The sequence below is a fragment of the Ursus arctos genome, unplaced genomic scaffold (genome assembly GCF_023065955.2).
Source record: "Ursus arctos isolate Adak ecotype North America unplaced genomic scaffold, UrsArc2.0 scaffold_12, whole genome shotgun sequence".
NCBI lineage: Eukaryota > Metazoa > Chordata > Mammalia > Carnivora > Ursidae > Ursus > Ursus arctos.
Genome location: NW_026622786.1, coordinates 3,783,477 through 3,802,906, shown reverse-complemented (window position 1 = coordinate 3,802,906; position 19,430 = coordinate 3,783,477). Strand labels below are relative to the sequence as shown.

The 19,430-nt window shown below is 41.7% G+C and overlaps 2 protein-coding genes across 4 annotated transcripts in view; one reads left to right on the top strand and one right to left on the bottom strand.

The window, feature by feature from the left end:
- Positions 1-8,668, bottom strand: part of RNF115 (ring finger protein 115) — a 73,183-nt gene extending 64,515 nt beyond the window's left edge. The window contains exon 1 of one of the 2 annotated variants that reach the window (XM_026489080.4): positions 8,281-8,668. In XM_026489080.4, the coding sequence (XP_026344865.1) occupies positions 8,281-8,382 (102 nt within the window). In that variant the 5' untranslated portion in view covers positions 8,383-8,668. The remainder of the gene's footprint in view (positions 1-8,280) is intronic. The other variant, XM_044380308.3, reaches the window with a different exon arrangement.
- On the top strand, positions 8,549-18,730 carry POLR3C (RNA polymerase III subunit C). Of its 2 annotated transcripts, XM_026489079.4 has the most exons (15): positions 8,559-8,870; positions 9,891-10,057; positions 11,002-11,257; positions 11,368-11,553; positions 12,759-12,847; positions 13,392-13,496; positions 13,630-13,722; positions 15,139-15,219; positions 15,488-15,539; positions 15,886-15,946; positions 16,391-16,541; positions 17,289-17,390; positions 17,518-17,567; positions 17,993-18,142; positions 18,567-18,730. In XM_026489079.4, the coding sequence occupies exons 2-15, from the start codon at positions 9,911-9,913 to the stop codon at positions 18,646-18,648; spliced, it is 1,605 nt and encodes a 534-aa protein (XP_026344864.2). In that variant the 5' UTR covers positions 8,559-8,870; positions 9,891-9,910; the 3' UTR covers positions 18,649-18,730. The 2 variants fall into 2 exon arrangements, with proteins under 2 accessions (XP_057166305.1, XP_026344864.2); XM_057310322.1 differs by lacking the exon at positions 17,518-17,567 and having other exon boundaries at positions 8,549-8,870.
- The last annotated feature ends 700 nt before the right edge of the window (positions 18,731-19,430 follow it).

Below are 19,430 nucleotides of genomic sequence, written 5' to 3'. Positions count from 1 at the left end.
TCTTCATTCAAAAAATACTTATTGAATGAATACTATGCAGCAGGCACCATTCTAACCACTGATGGAAAAGCAAGTAGCAATAGTAAGAGTGGTGAGGAAATAAATTTAAAGATACACAGGAGGAACTGTCTACAAGAAAAGTAAACCAAATCTAAAGGCAAAACTCTGAATCTTGCAACATGTGGAAAATATTGCACTAACATAGGAAATAATAAGCTAGAGAAAAGAACAGTAAATGATAAAATGGGAAAATGTTTTCCTGTATGAATAGAAGGCATCCTTAATGAAGAAAATACCATCATCTAGGGGACATTTTTGGATATCTACTGAAGTGTTTTGGCTGTTGCAGCAATTTTAAAAATGCTACTAATCTTGGGCGCCTGGGTAGCGCAGTCGTTAAAGCGTCTGCCTTCCGCTCAAGGCGTGATCCCGGCGTTCCAGGATCGAGTCCCACATCGGGCTCCTCCGCTGGGAGCCTGCTTCTTCCTCTCTCACTCGCCTGCTATGTTCCCTCTCTCGCTGGCTGTCTCTCTGTCACATAAATAAATAAAATCTTTAAAAAAAAAAATGCTACTAACATTTAATGGACAGAGGCAGGAACACATAGGAAACTGCAGCACAAATGTATGTTTCTATTCTCAAACTTCATATGGATAGTTAAATAGATTAAAAAACACCTTTATCAAATCCTAGGTCCTACCTTCATTCTACATATAAACACCAAGTTCTTCTGTATAATCTGCACTAAATGTCCAGAAAAGCAACTACTGAGTAAAAAAGGAGAAAATTATACTTTATTGGTACCTTTTCCAAGAATTGTTCCCCATTCTGATGGTTTGCTTCTCATGGCATTAAAGTTGCAAATACCATTATAACAGTCTACTCAGGAAGCTGTTACATAAATGTTTGGTGCCAATATCTACTACATTACACATATCTTCTTGTTATGGACAACTGAGTATTTACAGACTGAAATGTATATCATTTTGTCATGAATTATTTTATTTTTATTTATTCTTTATCTTACAGCTAGAGAATTTTTTTATTTTAAAAACTGTATGTGTAAGAAAGTTGTACTACGTTTCATTAAAAGGAGCAATTCAAAATATTTATTATAAAAAGAGGGCACTAGGTCTAGCAGGTCTGAGAACCACAAGGCTAGATCAAGCATCACTGTAGGATACCTGCAGGTCTCAGTTAACCCAGAAAAAGGCATTAAAGGGCATGTAACTATGGGATTTTCTCTTTATTTTGACAATATAAATTTTAAACATGGTGAAAAGTAACCATAATGACACCTTTACTGGAAGATGGTTCTCTACATTTAGTCTATTCAAATTAAAACAATATCAAAGAAAATGACAAAGAGGTAAATATAGGATACCTTGTCTGTAAGAACTCTGTGACACTTGCTGAAATTCTCAAGGAGAAAGACTACCTACCTACCTTAACAGATTTTCAAGGAAAACAAAACTACCTGGCCTATTTGGGAAAAGAGGCTGGACAATCTATTCAACATACAAGAAAAGTGTGCTCCGCTAAAAATTATGAGAACCAACTCACTTCTGGTTGGTACCCATGCACCTCGACACCTCTAAAGAATTTTGACTTGCTAACAATTGAACTTAAAAGAAGAATTAAAAAAAAATCTTTCAGAATCTAACCTAAAGTTCTGTAGATCAAACTATAAGAACATTTTAGATATAAAATGCTTCTACTATGGCAAAGGCCCTGTTTCTCCACCAAAATAAGTATTTGCTCATTCCTACACTACCTTTCAATCCAAGAGTACATAGCACCACTTCTCTGAGTGCTCACTCAGGCTTCCAAGGGGTGAGCCTCAATATTATTTTACAGTAGTATATACTAAGGTAAACAGAGAGGGTCAGGTGACTCAGCTCTAGTCACCTGAAGTATCAGAACAAGGACTGATAATTCAATTCACCCTCTCAGCCAAGAGTTGAAAGAAACTAAAAGTTTAAACACAAAATCTCCTGAGTTCATGAAACTTCTAAGAGATCTGGAAGAAAAAGAAAGTAAAACCTGATTAATGCTAAGATGAACTATAAAGAAACTAAAAGTTTGGCTTGTTGTCTGCTTTTTGCCTTGTTTTCAAACTGGAATTTCCAGATGTCTTACTAAGTTACAAGTGGTGTTACTACCTCAATTAATTCCCAACTGACAAAAAAATTTGGGTACTTCTCTTTTAGAAGTTGCCCTACAGTGTGTAACTTGAGAGGAGTGATCCAATTCCTCTGGTCTCAGTAACCGCATAGAGAAACTGATACAGCTATAATGGAACAGCACGTGCTAACTACTGTTCTAAATAATCCCTCCCATCAGGGTTTTGCTAAAATTATATGGTCTCAATTATCTTACTGAAAATTCTCATCAGTGTCCCAAAATTAGAAACCAAAGCCACATCAGAACAAAACCCTACACACCATGGACACAAGAGGACAATCTCTTTATACTTCTACACCAGGGCTCTTCAACCTCAGCTCTCTTACCATTTGGGGCCCAATAATTCTTTGTTGTGAGGGGCTGTCCTGTGCATTGTAGCATGTTAGCAGCATCCCTGGCCTCTATCCACGAGATGCCAGGAACAACTCTCTCTCCCCCTCCCTGCAATCATGACAACCAAAACTGACTACAGACATTACTAAAGGTTCTCCTGGGGATAACACTGCTTCCAGTTGAGAACCACTGTTTTACACCATCTCCTTCATTGCTGCTCATTATTAGGCTGTGACGAGATGAAAAAAAAAGTCAGCATCCATAGGCTTATTTTTACCAAATTTGACTACAGAGAATCAGAAGCAATCCACATCTTCTTTCCTCTTCTAATAAGATGGATGTCTGAAAGACCTTAGCATTTCCTCCCTGAATGTACGTAAAGGTCATAAAAAGCCAAGTAAACATAAAGAAACACAAAGTGTTAGCATCCAGTTGGTACTTCCCAAAAAAGTACAAGGGATTTTATCTGCAGTGAGTTTAAGATTTCTGTTCTTCTTCATACTGAAAAAATCCCAGATTTCCCCAGTATATACATGTCTATGTATCAGTAGAATTTCAAGGCCAGAACTAGCCTTCTACTTATAAGAATATGTATTTCTTATTTCTAGATCCTGGCAGGGAATGTATTTACTGACACTGTATATTCAAACTTCATATGGTTGTACCTATATTCTGTACCACTGGAACCAATTTGATAAAGATCTCACAACAGTAAAGCCACTACTTTTAAATATAACTATTGGGTATCCACCTCATCACATCATTCAAGCAATATTTAATAAGCAACTGCTACCACATAGATGCTAGATAATCAAGCAGACTTTTTAGCTGGTGAGTCACCAATAGAAGAATATAAGATATCTAATAATTAAAACCTCTCCAGCCCAGCTCAAATCACTAAATTCCTTCCCAAGTTCAATTAACACCATTAACATTACCTGGACGCTGCTCTGTGATCTTTCTATGAATCATGCAACTTAAAAAAGCGAGCAAGGTCAGTGAGCTTAGAGTTTTAAGAATCACAAAGTCTTTAAGAAATGTATTTTTAAAAATTCCTGTAATTAAAAAAATGAAATGTACTTTTTAGTTACTCTTATTATGGGGTAGTTGGAAAGTTTTCCTGTATTTGAGGCGCCTGGGTGGCTCAGTTGTTTAAGCATCTGACTCTTGGTTTTGGCTCAGGTCATGATCTCAGGATCTTGAGATCCAGCCCTACCTCAGGCTCTCCACTGAGATTCTCTGCCTCTCCCTCTGCCCCTCACCTGTTCATGTGTTCTCTCTCTCTCTCTCTCTAAAATAAATCTTTTTTTAAAAAAAAGTTTTCCCATGTTTGAGTCATTACAAGCACAGTACAATGATAATCACTTGTATAGCACCAGGTAAAGGACCAAAGCAAGTAACATTACTTATCCACAAGGATGACATTTTATTAGATCAAAGGTGATATAATAAGGAGATGTGAGAGAACGAAGCCTGTTAATTCCTTCAGGCAGAGTCTCAGAGGTGAATAATACCTTGGCAGTCCTTAATTAGACTGGTGTCTTGTCTGGATTTGGATACTCTGATCTCCATAAAACACTTAAGAATCACCCTAGTCTCATCAATATCAAAAGTAGTTTACTCTGCATATGATTTATCTCACCCATTTAATGAATACTCTACCAGATGCAATCTCAGGTAATATTTTCTGGCCTTGATTTAAAGGGGGACAGGGCAGTGTGGGGATGCAATGACACCTTTACCTTGCATGACACAGACTTCTATGGTATTACTCAGTCATCCCTCAATGTAGCATAGTATCTCCAACAGCCTTGGCTTCACATTGTCTCTCAACAGTCAGGTGAGGTAGAAACTTCTGCTGTGTTTTGTTGTTGTTGTTGTTGTTTTTAAGTAATTTATTTATTTGAGACAGAGAGAGCACAAGCAGGGGGAGTGGAAGGCAGAGGGAAAGGGAGAAGCAGACTCCCCGCTGAGCAGGGAGCCAACACAGGGCTGGATCCCAAAACCCTGGGATCATGACCTGAGCAGAAGGCAGATGCTTAACTGACTGAGCCACCCAGGCATCCCTCCGAGGTGTTTTGACAATAATTTTAAGTTACCCAAAAATACACAATGCGATTTACCCAACATATGTAAACTTGAAACCCTAAGGGTTTTAAAGCATATAATCAAATTATCTTATTTTAAAATTCAAATTTTACTAAAGTAATTTTCAATGTAAACAGGAAAACGCTTTTCAGTAAGAGAAATTCCTAAATCAACAGCCACTTCTAGAATAGAGATTCTTTCTGTTTTTTAATTTTTATTTATTTAGGAGAGAGAAAGAGCATGGGGGGGTGGAGGCTGAATACCTGCTGAGCAGGGAGCCCAATGCAGGGCTCGAACCCAGGACCCCAAGATCATGACCTGAGTGGAAGGTAAATGCTTAACTAACTGAGCCACCTAGGTGCCCCAACAGAGATTCTTTTTTGATGTCTAATAATAACAGTACCACTGAATATATTTTCATTCTAAAATTCTCTTGATTTCTCCTCATTTCTTTGTATCTTTTTTCTAAATGAATCTTGTGTTCTCTTATCTGGGAGGATCCAAACTAAAGACACACAAAGTTAAAATGGAGGGATCAGGATTAGCAGTAAGACATTATTTCACCAAATTAATTCAACTGAATTTGGCTTAACCTACATAGCATTAGGCATATTACAATCTCTCTCAGAAGTTATAACCAAAATTATTCCTTTTAATACAGACATTAAAGTTAGTTGGGCCGGTGAATCTTTCAGAGTAGTAGGCCTGACAAGAAAAACAATAAACAAAAACCTAAGGGGAGTTTCAGGGCTGAACCACTGGGTAAGCTATTGCTATTGCCTGCACACACTTCCTAATGTATTAAAAAGTGCTACACCCTAGAAACTGGGAAGGGAGACGAAATAAGAATTCCAAAACCCTGCAACTTAATCCCACTGAACACCATCATGATTCTACGGCGGAATAAACCAGCAAGAGATGAGATGGTTCTGAAGCAAGCAGTCCTTCCCACTGAGTGGGTCAAGAAACCCACCTAGCAATATTAGCTCATTAAAAGCTGACAGTAAAACTCAATACTCCACCTCTGGAGTTCAGAGAGGACAGCACTCGGGAATGACTACTTTTGCGATCCATCCTGCGATCCAATTAACAAAAGAGTAAGCACCCTTTTGAGATGCAAATTAAATCAAGACAAAGGAAAACTTTATTCCAGATTACCTGGGTCCCCCCCCCCCAAGACATCTGGTTTCCCGTAACATTCTTCCAATTCAAGAAACAATGCATGCCTACCGTATGCTGAGTACTTACAATGAAGGAATCTCAAGTTCACATAAAAAATTACTTTTATAAAACTCTTCAATGTTTTCCTATATATATGAAAATCGTATTACTGATTTAGTTTTGAGCTAGTTTTTCGGGAGCAGAGTCAGATTTGTACCGAACCAGATACTTATCTGATCTGATCATTCTTACAACCAACATGTTCAAGGTGACAGCTTAGGCTTAACGATGGCCATGAAACAAGATGAAACTCACTGGCTCATGTATGAATCAAAACTATAACCCTGACCTCACTGCACCTTTTCCTAGAAGCATGGCAACAATGATTTACTAAATGTTTCTTCCTTCTTCCTCAATTTACTCTTTTCTACAGTCTACACTGTTCTCCTGAATCTGAACTCTACCTTTCCTTCAAAACTCAATTTAAATCCTATCTCAACTGTCACTTCTGCCCTGACTTCACATCACCAATGCTACCGTCCGCCCTCTCACTGAATTCTAAATCACGGACTATCCACCCTCATTCACCTATGTTGTTACTTCTTCCATGTTTGGTCTTGTCTTTCCAACAAAATTAAGGTCCTGAAGGGCAGGAACCACATATTCCTTGGTATTGCCTCCAGGACATTCAGCTGAGCACTTTGTAAGTATGCAGAAGTATTCAATTTACACATCAGGCATGACAGGTAATAAATGAAACTAAAAAAGGTCAAGAACTTCTCCTCCGGGCATCAAACTAAGGCTTATAAAAACGCCTACCAACTCTTTCAAACTATCCCTTTTCAAGAGCATGAAGTGGGGACTTGAGATGTTAAGAAGAGAAGATATAATAAGTTGTGGGAAGTTAGACTGTTTTATCACTCTTAAAGGCAAACAGTGAACAGCACTTAAAGATCAGAAGACCGCAATGTTCAACAAGGGATCACATTCAGCATGTCACTGGCCACACACATACTGGCTGAATTCTCCCTCTCTGTGGTTAGAGAGTTCTGGAGGCTCTGGTGTCCACTGGCAAAAAACAAAACAAAACAAACAAACAAAAAACAAGGCACCTGCTTTCTTAGCACTGAAATATAGCAAAAAGCACGCGCACACACACACATAGCTGAATCAGCAAGCCAAAGCAAAATAGCACATAGATGAAACTATGACCCTGGAGGGTGTGGGGCAAATGGAGGAAAGAAAATGCCATAAAAGCCTGAAAAAACACCATTTTGGGGTGAAAAGGCTAAAATACCCTTGAGACACTTATTCACTAGACTCCACTTGTGTTTCTGAGGAATAAGACATGCATGCAGGCACACTTCAGGACGATTTCTCAGACTCTATCTAAGATAGTAAATAACGGAGGTGAGTTGTTAATGTAGCCACCCTGTCTTAAGGCTGAACCTGGATATTTCCAAGGAGAAGAACAACCATAACTAATTCTAAAGATAGGTGGCCAAGGGCAGATTTAACATTCACCCTTATGGGTCTCCCTGCAGTAGTTTATAACCCAACCCAAAAGAGCTGGGTTTGGAGTGTGGTAGCTGGCTAGCCTGCTACAGAAGCACATTCTTCACAACCGTAGCACCAACTCTCCAGGGGCTAACAGACAATCCGGCAAAAACTGGTAAAAAAAAAACAATTTTGTGTCAAAGGATGCAGTCCACAGCATTCCATCCTGGATCTTTTTATTAAGCGAAGAGACAGAATAGGGGAAGGGGCGGGGAAGGGAGGTGATGCTAAAGACACTGGCAGCAGGACAACCAAAATAACCAAGTTGCAACAATATGTTCTGCCTTCTTCCTAAAGCCATTTCCTTCAATAGTGACAGGGAGCACAGGCAGTCTGCAAGTCATTAGTATACTTGTTTTCACTTTCACAAGAACGCTGGGAACCCCTGAAGAGCAAAATCCTCCTCACCTCCCTACAGTTACCTTCCAACCCTCTCTTTCTCTTCCTGCTTTCTTCCTTCCTTCCCTAGAGACAACCGAATAGGGACAATCCTCAGCAATCCGCTATTTGGCTCCACTGGGGATGGGGGAGGGGGATTTGGGTAAAAGTGGAAAAAGCCATAAAGGAGAAGCAACTGCAGAAAGGGTATCGAGAGGGGGAAAGAGAGGTCAACGTGGGAAGGAGACAAGGTGAAAGAGAGTGAAAGAAAACTGAGGGGAGAGTTATCAGAGAACTTGCTAAGAAAGACAAAAAGATGAAGGGGGACAGTGAAGGGAGGAGAGGGAGTGAGGGGCAGGTGGAACATCCCAGGGGGACATGGGCTAGGCGAGAGTTCCGGAGCCAGGGCCGGGACGCCCGGGATTTGGGGCCAGCGACCAGAGAACAGTGAGCAAGAGGGTATTTGGGTGACCGGTGTCAGAGAAATCAGGGCTGTGCGAGAAGCTGAAGACACATTCGGGGACTTCGGGGCGAAGAATCCACGCGGATGCCCAAGCGCAGAGGGCACGGGGCTCTTACCGGTAGTTTGGGGCTGACCTCGCCCTTGCAAAAGTGGCAGAAAAACCGGTGCGCGGCGACAGCGGCGCCTGCGCCCGCCCCAGCCGCCGAGGCCTCCGCCATCTTTCTCTTCCGCCGCGGCTGTCCGAGAGGGCAGCGGCCCGTCCCTTGCCAGGCCGCTACCTCCCGGCTGCGGTCACCCCTTCGGCCGCCGCCGCTTCCTCAGTGCGGCCGGCCGCTCCAGAGCCCGCGTCGGTCACGTGAGTCCGCTGGCCCCAGCGAGCCGGCGGCGCGGACGGCGACCCCGCGGCCCGCCTCCCAGCACCAAAGAGGCGCAGGAAGGAGAGTCCGCCCGCCGCAGCCCGCCCGCCGGCTCCTCAGACAGCGCTCGCAGGTCCTCCAGCCTTCCAGCGAGAAGAAAGAAAGAGCGTCACCGGAAACCACCGAAACTCTGGGGTAGAGCGGCACGCGTTGTTCCCTTTTCCCTCCTCCTGGTTGTCCGTCATCCTGCGAGAAAGGGCCGTGGGCTCCCCCTCTGCCCCGGCGGCTAGCCGGAGCCGCAAGAAGCCGCCGTGGTCAACTCGGCGGCGTTAGATTGCTTTGACCCAGAGGTTAGTGGAAAAAGCTCTCTGGAGGAAGCGGCCCTGTCCCTGGACGAGGGGACCAAGTCTGGAACGGGAACCTGCGTGAAAGGAGTGAAGAGCCAGGAGCTAAGCTCCTTGGAAGTCCTTTCCCAGAATGGCACAGGGTCTGGGGATGCTTCCCCAAAGACATGTGGATAGGAATATTGAGCTGAGAGGCAAAGACTTGGCCTCTGGGATTTGGGGAAATAAATGAACAAACCAATGTTTGGTAGCACTTGGGATAATAAGGAAGTAATTATGATGTATAGTCACCTATGTCTGTTTCTATTTGTGTCTACTTTGTCAAGAAGTAGGAATTTTAGTATTAAATACTGCCCTTCATCTCCTATTTGAAACACCCAATTGGGAAGCTTTCCTTTACTTCATTTTCTTTTTCTAAGCTGTCATTTCCTTTATGGACTGGGAATGACACTACCTGTTCATTCCCAATGGGCTGTGAACAGTGGCCTTAATTCTTCCAGTCAATGAAGTATAGAATCTAAACTCTATGACATCGCAAAAGCATCTACACCCAATTTTTAAGGAAAATTAGAATGACACATAATCCCATAAAGGTAAATTTGACATATAGTCTTCCAGCCTTTTTTTCTATGCATATGTATTTTTCTATTTTGTTTTTCATAAGAATTGAATTTTCCTCTACATTTTGCTTTCCAACCTGCTTCTTTCACTTAATGAACAATTTTCTGTGCTCATACATATTATACTTTGTTTTAAATGGTGGCTGGTATTCCATTGTATGGGTATACCATCATTTATTGAATTAACTCCTTATAGTTAGACATTAGGTTGTTTCCAGTTTATCAGTATAATAAGGAGAATAACAGTGACATTTTTATTATTTTCTTGAGACAGAGTATCTAAACGAAATTTTTTAAATATGTAATGTCAAAATTGCCCTCCAGAAAGTATATGAATTTACACTCAGCAGCTCTACTTCCAGCATAAGAGAAAAACTTTGCATCATATGGACTTCTTCCCCCCTAGCTCTGAGACTCCTCAGTACAATGACTCAAGCAGAAATTAAACTTTGCTCCTTGTTGCTGCAAGAGCATTTTGGAGAGATTGTAGAAAAAATCGGAGTCCACCTAATCAGAACTGGCAGCCAGCCACTGAGGGTAATTGCCCACGACACAGGAACATCACTGGATCAGGTATGTGTGGATGACATTAATTTGCTTTCATTCTTTTTCTTTTTTAAAAAAGATTTATTTATTTGCGAGAGAGAGGGAGAGTGAGAGTGAGAAGCAGACTCCCGCTGAGTAGGGAGCCCGATCCAGAACTCAATCCCAGGACCCTGAGATCATGACCTGAGCCAAAGGAAGATGCTTAATTGACTGAGCCACCCAGGCATCCTGAATTTGCTTTCATTCTTTTACCTACCTTTGAATATTGTTCCTCCCCACACCACAAAATAAAAAAGGGAGAAAGTCTGCCCTAGAAACAGAAAAATGCTATTGGCGGGGGGTTGGGGGATGAGATGTAGACCTTAAAGTTCCGCTTCTCAAGGTATTCCTGATTCATCATGGCTTCGTAGGCAAATCTTTGCTCCTATTATGCCACACCTCATTTATTCATAAGAAGTCTATCAGCGCTACCTTTAAGGAATGAGAATAATGGAGGGGAAGTACATTGTACTTTGGGGGGGTTTTGTTTGTTTTGTTTGGGTTTTTTTAGAGACCACACACACATACACACATACATATGCCAGGGGCGGGGGAGGGGGGCTGCGGTGCACAGAGAGAGGCAGAATCTTAGGCAGGCAGCCCCTGCTGGACTCGGTTGCTCAATCTCAAAACCCTGAGATCTTGACCTGAGCCGAAATCAAAAGTCAGATGCTTAACCAACTGAGCCACCCAGGTGCCCCACATTGTACTCTGAATGATCAGAGGAAATATGAGCATCACAGGGAGGAATCTTACTGACTTCATCCATTGACATGTGATTCTTAATAACTTACCCAATGGAGGGAGGGAAGAAGCACAGAGATCCTTAGCCAGCCATCTCCTAATACTTAGTAAATTGTCAGGCAAAAATTGGCAACAAAAATGAGCTGTGTCTTCAGATCTTTCCTCTCTTTCTTTTGGATCCTATCTAGGTGAAAAAAGCCCTTTGTGTGCTCATCCAACATAACCTGGTGATATATCAAGTGCACAAACGTGGTATAGTGGAGTATGAAGCCCAGTGCAGCCGGGTGCTGCGAATGCTTAGGTATCCCCGGTACATCTATACTGCCAAAACACTGTACAGTGACACTGGGGAGCTCATTGTTGAGGAGCTGCTATTGAATGGCAAAATGACAATGTCCGCAGTTGTGAAGAAAGTGGCAGACCGACTCACGGAGACTATGGAGGGTCAGTACTCTATCCATAGCTGTTAGCAAAAGCATAGATTGGCTGGCTGCGGGACTGGATCCTCAGCTAACATAGGCCATCTCATCTGCCTCTTTCCTCCTGTTGTACAGATGGCAAGACCATGGACTATGCTGAGGTATCAAACACGTTTGTGCGACTAGCAGACACACACTTTGTACAGCGTTGCCCCTGGGTGCCTGCCACTGAGAATTCAGACCCAGGGCCACCGCCACCTGCCCCCATTCTTGTCATCAGTGAAAAGGACATGTACCTGGTTCCTAAACTGAGCTTGATTGGTAAGGAATTCTGACCCTGGGACTGTGACTTGCCCTGATTGTGGATTCTTCCTCAATGATTGTTAAGTGAATGAGTGAATCAGTCAAGCACTTACCACGAATTTACCTTGTGCCAGTTACTGTGGTGTAAAATGATGGAAAAAAAAAACAAGTCCCTGACCTTTTGGGGCTTAAGTCTAATGTAAAAGACTTACATTAATCAAATAACTACATAGTACTATGAAGGAAAAGTATGAGGTGTGGCTGTTGTTTTTTTTTTTAAGATCTTCGTTATTTATTCATGAGAGACAGGCAGGGGTGGAGAGAGGCAGAGGTAGAGGGAGAAGCAGGCTCCCCGCAGAGCAGGGAGCCCCATGCAGGACCCTGGGATCAGGACCTGAGCTGAAGGCAGACGCTTAACCGACTGAGCCACCCATGCACCCAAAAAGGATGAGATGTTATGAAAATATATAACGGGACCAGATTTATCAGGGCTTAGAGCACATGCTTCTTTGAGAAAGTGGCATTTGAGCTAAGATTTGAAACAGAGGTAGGAACTAACCAGTGAAGTAATATATGAAGAGGTACAGAGGATAAACATTTTTGGCAAAAGGAATAGTGTGCAGTAAGAAAAAAATAGGATATTTGAGGAAGTAAAATATGGGTCAGTGTAGTTAAGGCATGGTGAGCAGAGAGAGCCATGTGATAAGGATGGAAAAGCTAGATCGTGCAAGACCTCATACAGCATCTGTTCTTTATCCTAAGAGCAAAGGAAAACCAATAAAGGATTTAAAGGACATGATGTGATCTAATTTCCATCTTTAAAAGATTTTTCTGCTTGCAGAAAGGATGGGGCATAGGTAAAATGTAATCAAACCCAGTGAAAAATTAGATACAGAAAAGGTGAAGGAGACAGAGGTACCAAAAATGACTGTGTGTCTGACTTGTGTGGGGGGGAATATGATGGTCCCACTCACTGAAAGGAAGCATTTGGAGCAGGAGCAGTTTGAGGGAGAAAGATTAGAACTTTCTTTTTTGAATATGTTGAGCTTCAAATGACTTCATCATTGCCTTGAATTTCTCTGTAGCTCCTCAGCCTCCCCAGCAACTTTAACCTAGAGACAGCTGGAGATGTCTTGGGATAGAGGGACACCTGCTCTGAGGTTCAGTGATTTCCTGTCTTCATATGAGATGTAACCTAGCTGTTCACCTGTTTTATTTGGCAGGGAAGGGTAAAAGGAGACGATCATCTGATGAGGATGCTGCTGGGGAGCCCAAAGCCAAGAGACCAAAACATAGCACAGATAACAAAGAGGTAATGGGACTAGGAGTCCTCACCCGGAGGCGAGGCAAAGAGAGCACTGGATAACACGCCCCGAGAGAGTTTACAAGGTTGAGAAGTAGTAGGATTATGAACTTCATTAAATATTGACCAAGAATAAACTAACAAAATGTGAACTCCGTGTCTCCCTTCTGAGGCTTAACTTAATTCGGTCATTGGACAGAGGTACCGGCTTATGCCAAAAAAAGGCCTTCTGTTTTCTCTCTCTGAAATAAGAGGCAAGGTCATGTCCTGAAAGGAAGGAGAGAGGGGTCAAATGGGAGACTTAAGGATACTGGAGAAGAATTCAGATAGAGAAAGATTAGAAGTGAGCTTAGAGAATCTGAATTTGGGTATTGTGAATTTGTCTCGTCAAGGCACTAATCCACATGATTGAATGATTTTTTTTTCCTATCCCATGTAGTTGCTACTGAATAAGAAAAGAAATAGTGAACAGTTAAATCCAAGCTCTTCACCAGAAAACTCACCATATTCACTGTATCTAAATGTTTTTCTCTAATCCTTTTCTCCTCCCCAGCCCATTCCAGATGATGGGATTTATTGGCAGGCCAACCTTGACAGATTCCACCAGCACTTCCGTGACCAAGCCATTGTCAGCGCAGTTGCCAATAGGATGGACCAGGTGATATCTAAGTGGGTGGGACGGTGGCCTGAATCAGGAACATTCACTTATTTGCCAGATGCGGCCATTGGCATATAGCCAGAGCCCGCACAGCAGAGTGAATTCTGAATCGTAGTCCACTTTTCAAACCCAGACCAGCAGTGAGATCGTGCGGACCATGCTTCGGATGAGTGAGATTACCACTCCCTCTACTGCCCCCTTCACCCAGCCATTGTCTTCCAATGAGGTGAGTTTCATGTTCCTGTACTACTTTAATGGGAGACTGTTGGATATTTTAATTCTTATACACAGAGTCTGGGATTAGGTTGAGGTCTGAGCCTTTGAAAGAGTTTTTATTGTTTGTGGTGGGACAGGGATTCTCTTCAGGTGGTAGGTGCTGAATTAATTTGGTCTCTGGGGATCCATCCTTTAAGAACCTAAACCATTCTTTTAGTCAAAGTACAAGCTATTCCTAGTTGTTCTAAGAATCCACTATTTGGAATCTGAGAACCTTTGTTGGTGCTCAAAACCTTATTTGGCCCCTTATATTTGTTTTGTTCAGTATATTAATTTTGTGTATTTTAAATTTGTTTTTAATATATCTGTTTCTTAAAACATGAATATTTAATGTATCAAATACATTTTATTTATATTCTATTTCATAATTATATTTATCCATATTAAATATAGTTATATTTTCATTTTATGTTATTTTAAAATTTTTAAACTTATTATATAACAAAAATTTCAGGTTTTTTTTTCTTTCAACAAAAGTAATTACATGACCTATATTCAAACAATACAAATGTATAATTTTTTTAAGTTGTAGCCCCCTAAACTTTTAGGAATGGTGGGCATGTTCTTTATCTTATTGTAGGTAGTAGTTACATGGGTATATGTAATTGTCAACACTGATCAAACTTAACCTCTAATCTGAACTTGTTATTGTATGTAACATACCTCAGTTTAAATATATATATAGTTTTGTGTGATCCCAGCCCAGCCCTGGGGATTCTTGTTCATAGTTTGATACCTGTATTTATTCAGACCTTTTTTTATGTATAGGCTCACATTAATGTAGATATATGTGTGTGTGTGTGTGTGTGTGTGTGTGTGTGTATATTTTAAGATTTCATTCATTTACCTGAGAGAGAGAGCAAGAGAGAGCATGAATGGGGAGGAGAGGGAGAAGCAGGCTCCCCACGAGCAGGGAGCCCGACCTAGGGCTCGATCCCAGGACCCCGGGATCATGACCTGAGCGGAAGGCAGATGCTTAACTGACTGAGCCACCCAGGCACCCCAACATATGTATATTTTTTTAGCAAAAAAAAAAAAAAATTGGATTATACTCTACAAACTATTCTAAAGTTGCTTTTTTCATATGACAGTACATCTAAGCCACCTTCTTCATGTCAGTATATGTAGATCTCATTTTTTTATGGCAGTTTTATGTTCCATTTAGCAGCCATGCTGTACTTTCTTTTAATCAGGTGCCTATTATTGTACATTCGGATTGTTTCCAGTTTTTTACTCTTATAAACAGTGTTGCTATATATTTGGACATATTTATATTTGTGATATCTGAAATTAAAGCTTCTTTATTTCAAAAAAGTCAGCAATTCTAAGTTCCCAAACCCATTTTCATCATCTCTTTGCTCCATAGATCTTCAGATCTCTACCCGTTGGCTATAACATCTCTAAACAAGTTCTCGATCAGTATCTCACTCTCCTGGCAGATGATCCAGTAAGTTTGTTTTTTCTTTCTTTTTTTTTTTTTCCTTTTTTTCTTTTTTTTCTGCTGTGTTTATAATTTATTTCTGCCACTGAAACCTGGTATCCTTCTTCTGTAGCCTCATTTTCTACCTAGCCAGCTCAGACAGTTTCTCTACCATCATCTGATAGGAGGACTACCTGTTGCAGACTCTTGGCCAGATTTGCTCCTTTGGAAATAGAATCACTGGACTTTCCATTCAGTTAACACACTCTCTCTGTCTCTCTGTTTTTTTTGATAGCTAGAGTTTGTTGGAAAGTCTGGCGACAGTGGTGGAGGAATGTATGTCATCAGTATCCTTACCGGTTATTTCCTTACACTCAGGCAGCCTGAACTATGAAGAAGAATGGTGACTTATGAAAAAAAAATTGGATTGGATAATACTTAGTAGACTAAATAAGTCAGAATATTGAAATACATTGATAATAAAGAAGCAAAAAGGACTTTTAATTAACCGAATTTTAGTTAAGCAAAACCCTGACTTAAATCCTAGTAAATTGAGGTATTGAAATACTTACCATAAATGAGACCAATGTGAAAAACAAAATAGCGTTTCAATTTTGAATTAGAGACGTAGGATTAAAGCTAAGATCACGGTGACCAGGCCAAAACATTACCGACCTTAATGCTCATATGAAGACCTGCACAAAGCTCTAGGATCCCTAGCTACAGCCACTCTGGAGTCTGTCGTACAGGAGAGGTAAGAGGTAACCTGCTCAGGGTCGGGGTCAGACACTTCCTTTCCACACTTCGTTTGAATAAGCAGTGTGATCATTATGTAAGCACCCAGTGTACATACATCTTCATGCATCTGCCCATTTTTCCACTGGACTGCTACAGATCCCATCCACTACTGCTCTTCACCCTAAATACCCTACTGCTTAATTCCTGGTGATGCCAATTAACCAGGCTTCCTAAAGCCTTTACAAATGCAGGAACTCAGGTACTCAGGTGAGTCAGCAGTTGGTGACTCCTTTATGATTAGCAGTGCCATCATCAATCTGTGGAGTTGTGAAAGAAATCCCTGACCACTAGTCCTCTCTCTGGTCCTGGCTCTGTACGTGGAAACAGAGCAACCACCATTTGTGACTAGGAGCTAAAACTAATCTATGTCATGCCATTTGCTTTCTTTATTCCTTTCCAGGTTTGGGTCTCGCTGTGCCAGAATATTCCGTCTAGTTTTACAAAAGAAACACCTGGAACAGAAGCAGGTAGAAGACTTTGCAATGATTCCAGCAAAGGAGGCAAAGGATATGCTTTACAAGATGCTCTCAGGAAATTTCATATCACTCCAGGTAACCAGTGGCATAACAGTCACCAACCAGTGTAGCTGGCCGAGGGTGAAAGAAACTTATGAGGCAAACATCCTGAACCCCAAGCAAACTCTCTCTCCAGCTCTGAGATAGGAAAAAAAAAAAAAGTTAACAGAGACATAGCAAGCGCTTGAAAGAGAACTGGGAAGCTTTAAGTGGCCTAGTTAAAAGAGGCACAGCCAAGAAATTACCCCAGAATTTTCCTTAGCTCCTACTCCTCGTGATTTGTCATTTCCTCAGGTCTTAAGTCTATTATAGATTAAATCTGCCAACAGTATCTATTGGGTCCTCACTGTGTGCACAGCCATATATATGCCCTATGAGGAAACAGAATGGATTTGGGAGTCAGAATCACAGTTCTGCCTCTGACCCAGTTACATTGAGCAAATTACCTACTGTCATTTTTCTCATCAATAAAATGGTGATGGGTGGTGGTAATAAAAATAATATGGTTTGTCCTAAAGATCGAATACAGTCTACGTGGCACATAAGTGTTGCTCAGAAAATGTTAATTGCCTTCTCTTTGTTCCCCACTGAGGATGCCCACGGTCAAATAGAAAAAGCTCTCCATGTGGCTGATTTTGCCATAAACACAGATGCTGACTGACTGGGGAAGAGGAAAGTATTAAATGAAAGAGAGCTGAGTCGCTCTGGATGGGACATGTGTTTACTTTGCCATTTCTGAAGAACAGTAGGATTTCTTTTCTCTTTTTTTCTATGGACAAATAGGAAATTCCCAAAACACCAGACCATGCCCCATCCAGGACCTTCTATTTATATACTGTGAACATCCTGTCAGCTGCCCGAATGTTGCTGCACAGGTGCTACAAGGTAATTTCTTCCGGACCTTCTCCACATTCCCCCACACAGACAGGTCTCACCCTCATTCTCCCTTTAGCCGTTTTACTTGAGCTACTTAAGTAGAACCATGTGCATTTCTTGTCTTCTCTCCCCTCAGAGCATAGCCAACTTGATAGAAAGGAGACAATTTGAAACCAAAGAGAACAAGTGAGTAGCATTTTCAGTTGAGTAATTACATTTTTCAAGGCCAAAGTCTTGAAGGGTAATTTCCTGTAGAAATAAAACCAATAGAGACAATAACTAGTCTAGCTGCACTGAATTATTGGCTTAGGTTGACCTAAATCGCACATTAGTCTAAACTGTTCTGATATACCCCCAGTGAAATAATTTTGCAGATTAAGTTTGTAAGAAATGTACAAACTGGCATTAAACTTTCAGTGCAGATGAGAGGCAGTAAGAGTTCCAGGAGTGAAGTCATATTTCTAGTTAAACTTGTAAAAACTGTCTTTGGAAGGTGGCAATATCCACTTTGACCAGGAACATGGGAGAAGAGGGAGTTATGCCATAGGGCTAACGGGTAAAAGAACCACCAAGACTAGGGGACATGCCTCAGAGTTGTGTTTGTCTGACAGGCGTCTACTAGAAAAGTCTCAGAGGGTGGAAGCCATCATTGCATCTATGCAGGCTACAGGTGCAGAGGAGGCACAGCTCCAAGAAATAGAGGAGATGATCACAGCCCCTGAACGCCAGCAGCTAGAAACCCTGAAGCGTAATGTCAACAAGTAAGCATCATAAATCTCAAACCTATGTTTCAATATACCTTCCAGACAAGTCCACCTCAACACCCTGCTACCCCTCCAACCTCACCCAAGCAAACCTAAACTCACTCTCTTCTTCCCCAGCTCAATTGGCAGGATTTAATCCACCTGTTTTCCTAAGCTTAAAAACTCTGAAAGCATTTCAGCTTCTACTGAAATCTCACACACTCTTGTTCACCAAGTCTGTTGATTTAACTTCAGTATGTGTCTCAAATCTGGCCTTTCATCTTGGTCCTCATGCAGGCCTTCATCACTTCTTTTCTAGAGCTTTGCAATCACCTCCCCCTTCACACCATCTCTTACAATGCTCTCAATGCCATTCTCCATTGCCTCTAATCATAAATAATGAATGTTCAGTCTGGGCAAAGGCTTTCACTTTTTCACTCAGGTTGGATGCCAGTGAGATCCAGGTGGATGAAACCATCTTCCTGCTGGAGTCATATATTGAGAGCACCATGAAGAGACAATGACCCAGAAGAAAAGCCTTTCTCAAAAAGTCTGGGGAGATTGGAAAAAATAAAGGAGGTGCCTGATGCATTCTTTGCAGTGAGATATATTGCCAATTCTTTTTTTTTTTTAAGATTTTATTTATTTGAGAGAGGAAGTGAGCATGTGTGCGTGTGCTAGAGAGCGAGAGAGAGCGGGAGTGAGCAGGGGGAGAGGGAGAAGCAAGACTCCCCACTGAGCAGGGGTTCTGGGATGATGACCTGAGCTGAAAGCAGACATCCAACCAGCTGAGCCACCCAAATGCCCCCATTGCCGATTCTTATACTAAAATGCCCTCTCTATCCCTACTGCCCAGAATACACCAGAAAGAGTTTGACATGTTTTTTAAAGTTCGCTGATCCTGTCTTATCCCCATCACAGTATTCTCCCCTCATCAGATCTCAGTGGGGGAAAAGACCTTTTTTTTTTTTTTAAGATTTTATTCATTTATTTGACAGAGAGAGAGACAGCCAGCGAGAGAGGGAACACAAGCAGGGGGAATGGGAGAGGAAGAAGCAGGCTCCCAGCAGAGGAGCCCAATGTGGGGCTCGATCCCAGGACTCCAGGATCACGCCCTGAGCTGAAGGCAGACGCCCAATAACTGAACCACCCAGGCGCCCCAAAGGACCTTAAATCAACTAGATTATCCATCTATCAGATGCATCATTTCCCACCAAGAAGTCAGCCACGCCCGTGTTTGAATATCCCTGGCAGTGGAAGAAACTTCTTCCTAAGCAGTTCATTCCATTCTCAAAAGGCTACGCCT

Excerpts from the sequence above, each read along its gene's own strand:
- POLR3C (XM_026489079.4), top strand. The coding sequence starts at position 9,911 with ATGACTCAAGCAGAAATTAAACTTTGCTCCTTGTTGCTGCAAGAGCAT. Across the intron at positions 11,554-12,758 it reads TCCTAAACTGAGCTTGATTG|GGAAGGGTAAAAGGAGACGA; the intron begins GTAAGGAATTCT and ends TTTATTTGGCAG. Across the intron at positions 17,568-17,992 it reads TTTGAAACCAAAGAGAACAA|GCGTCTACTAGAAAAGTCTC; the intron begins GTGAGTAGCATT and ends TTTGTCTGACAG.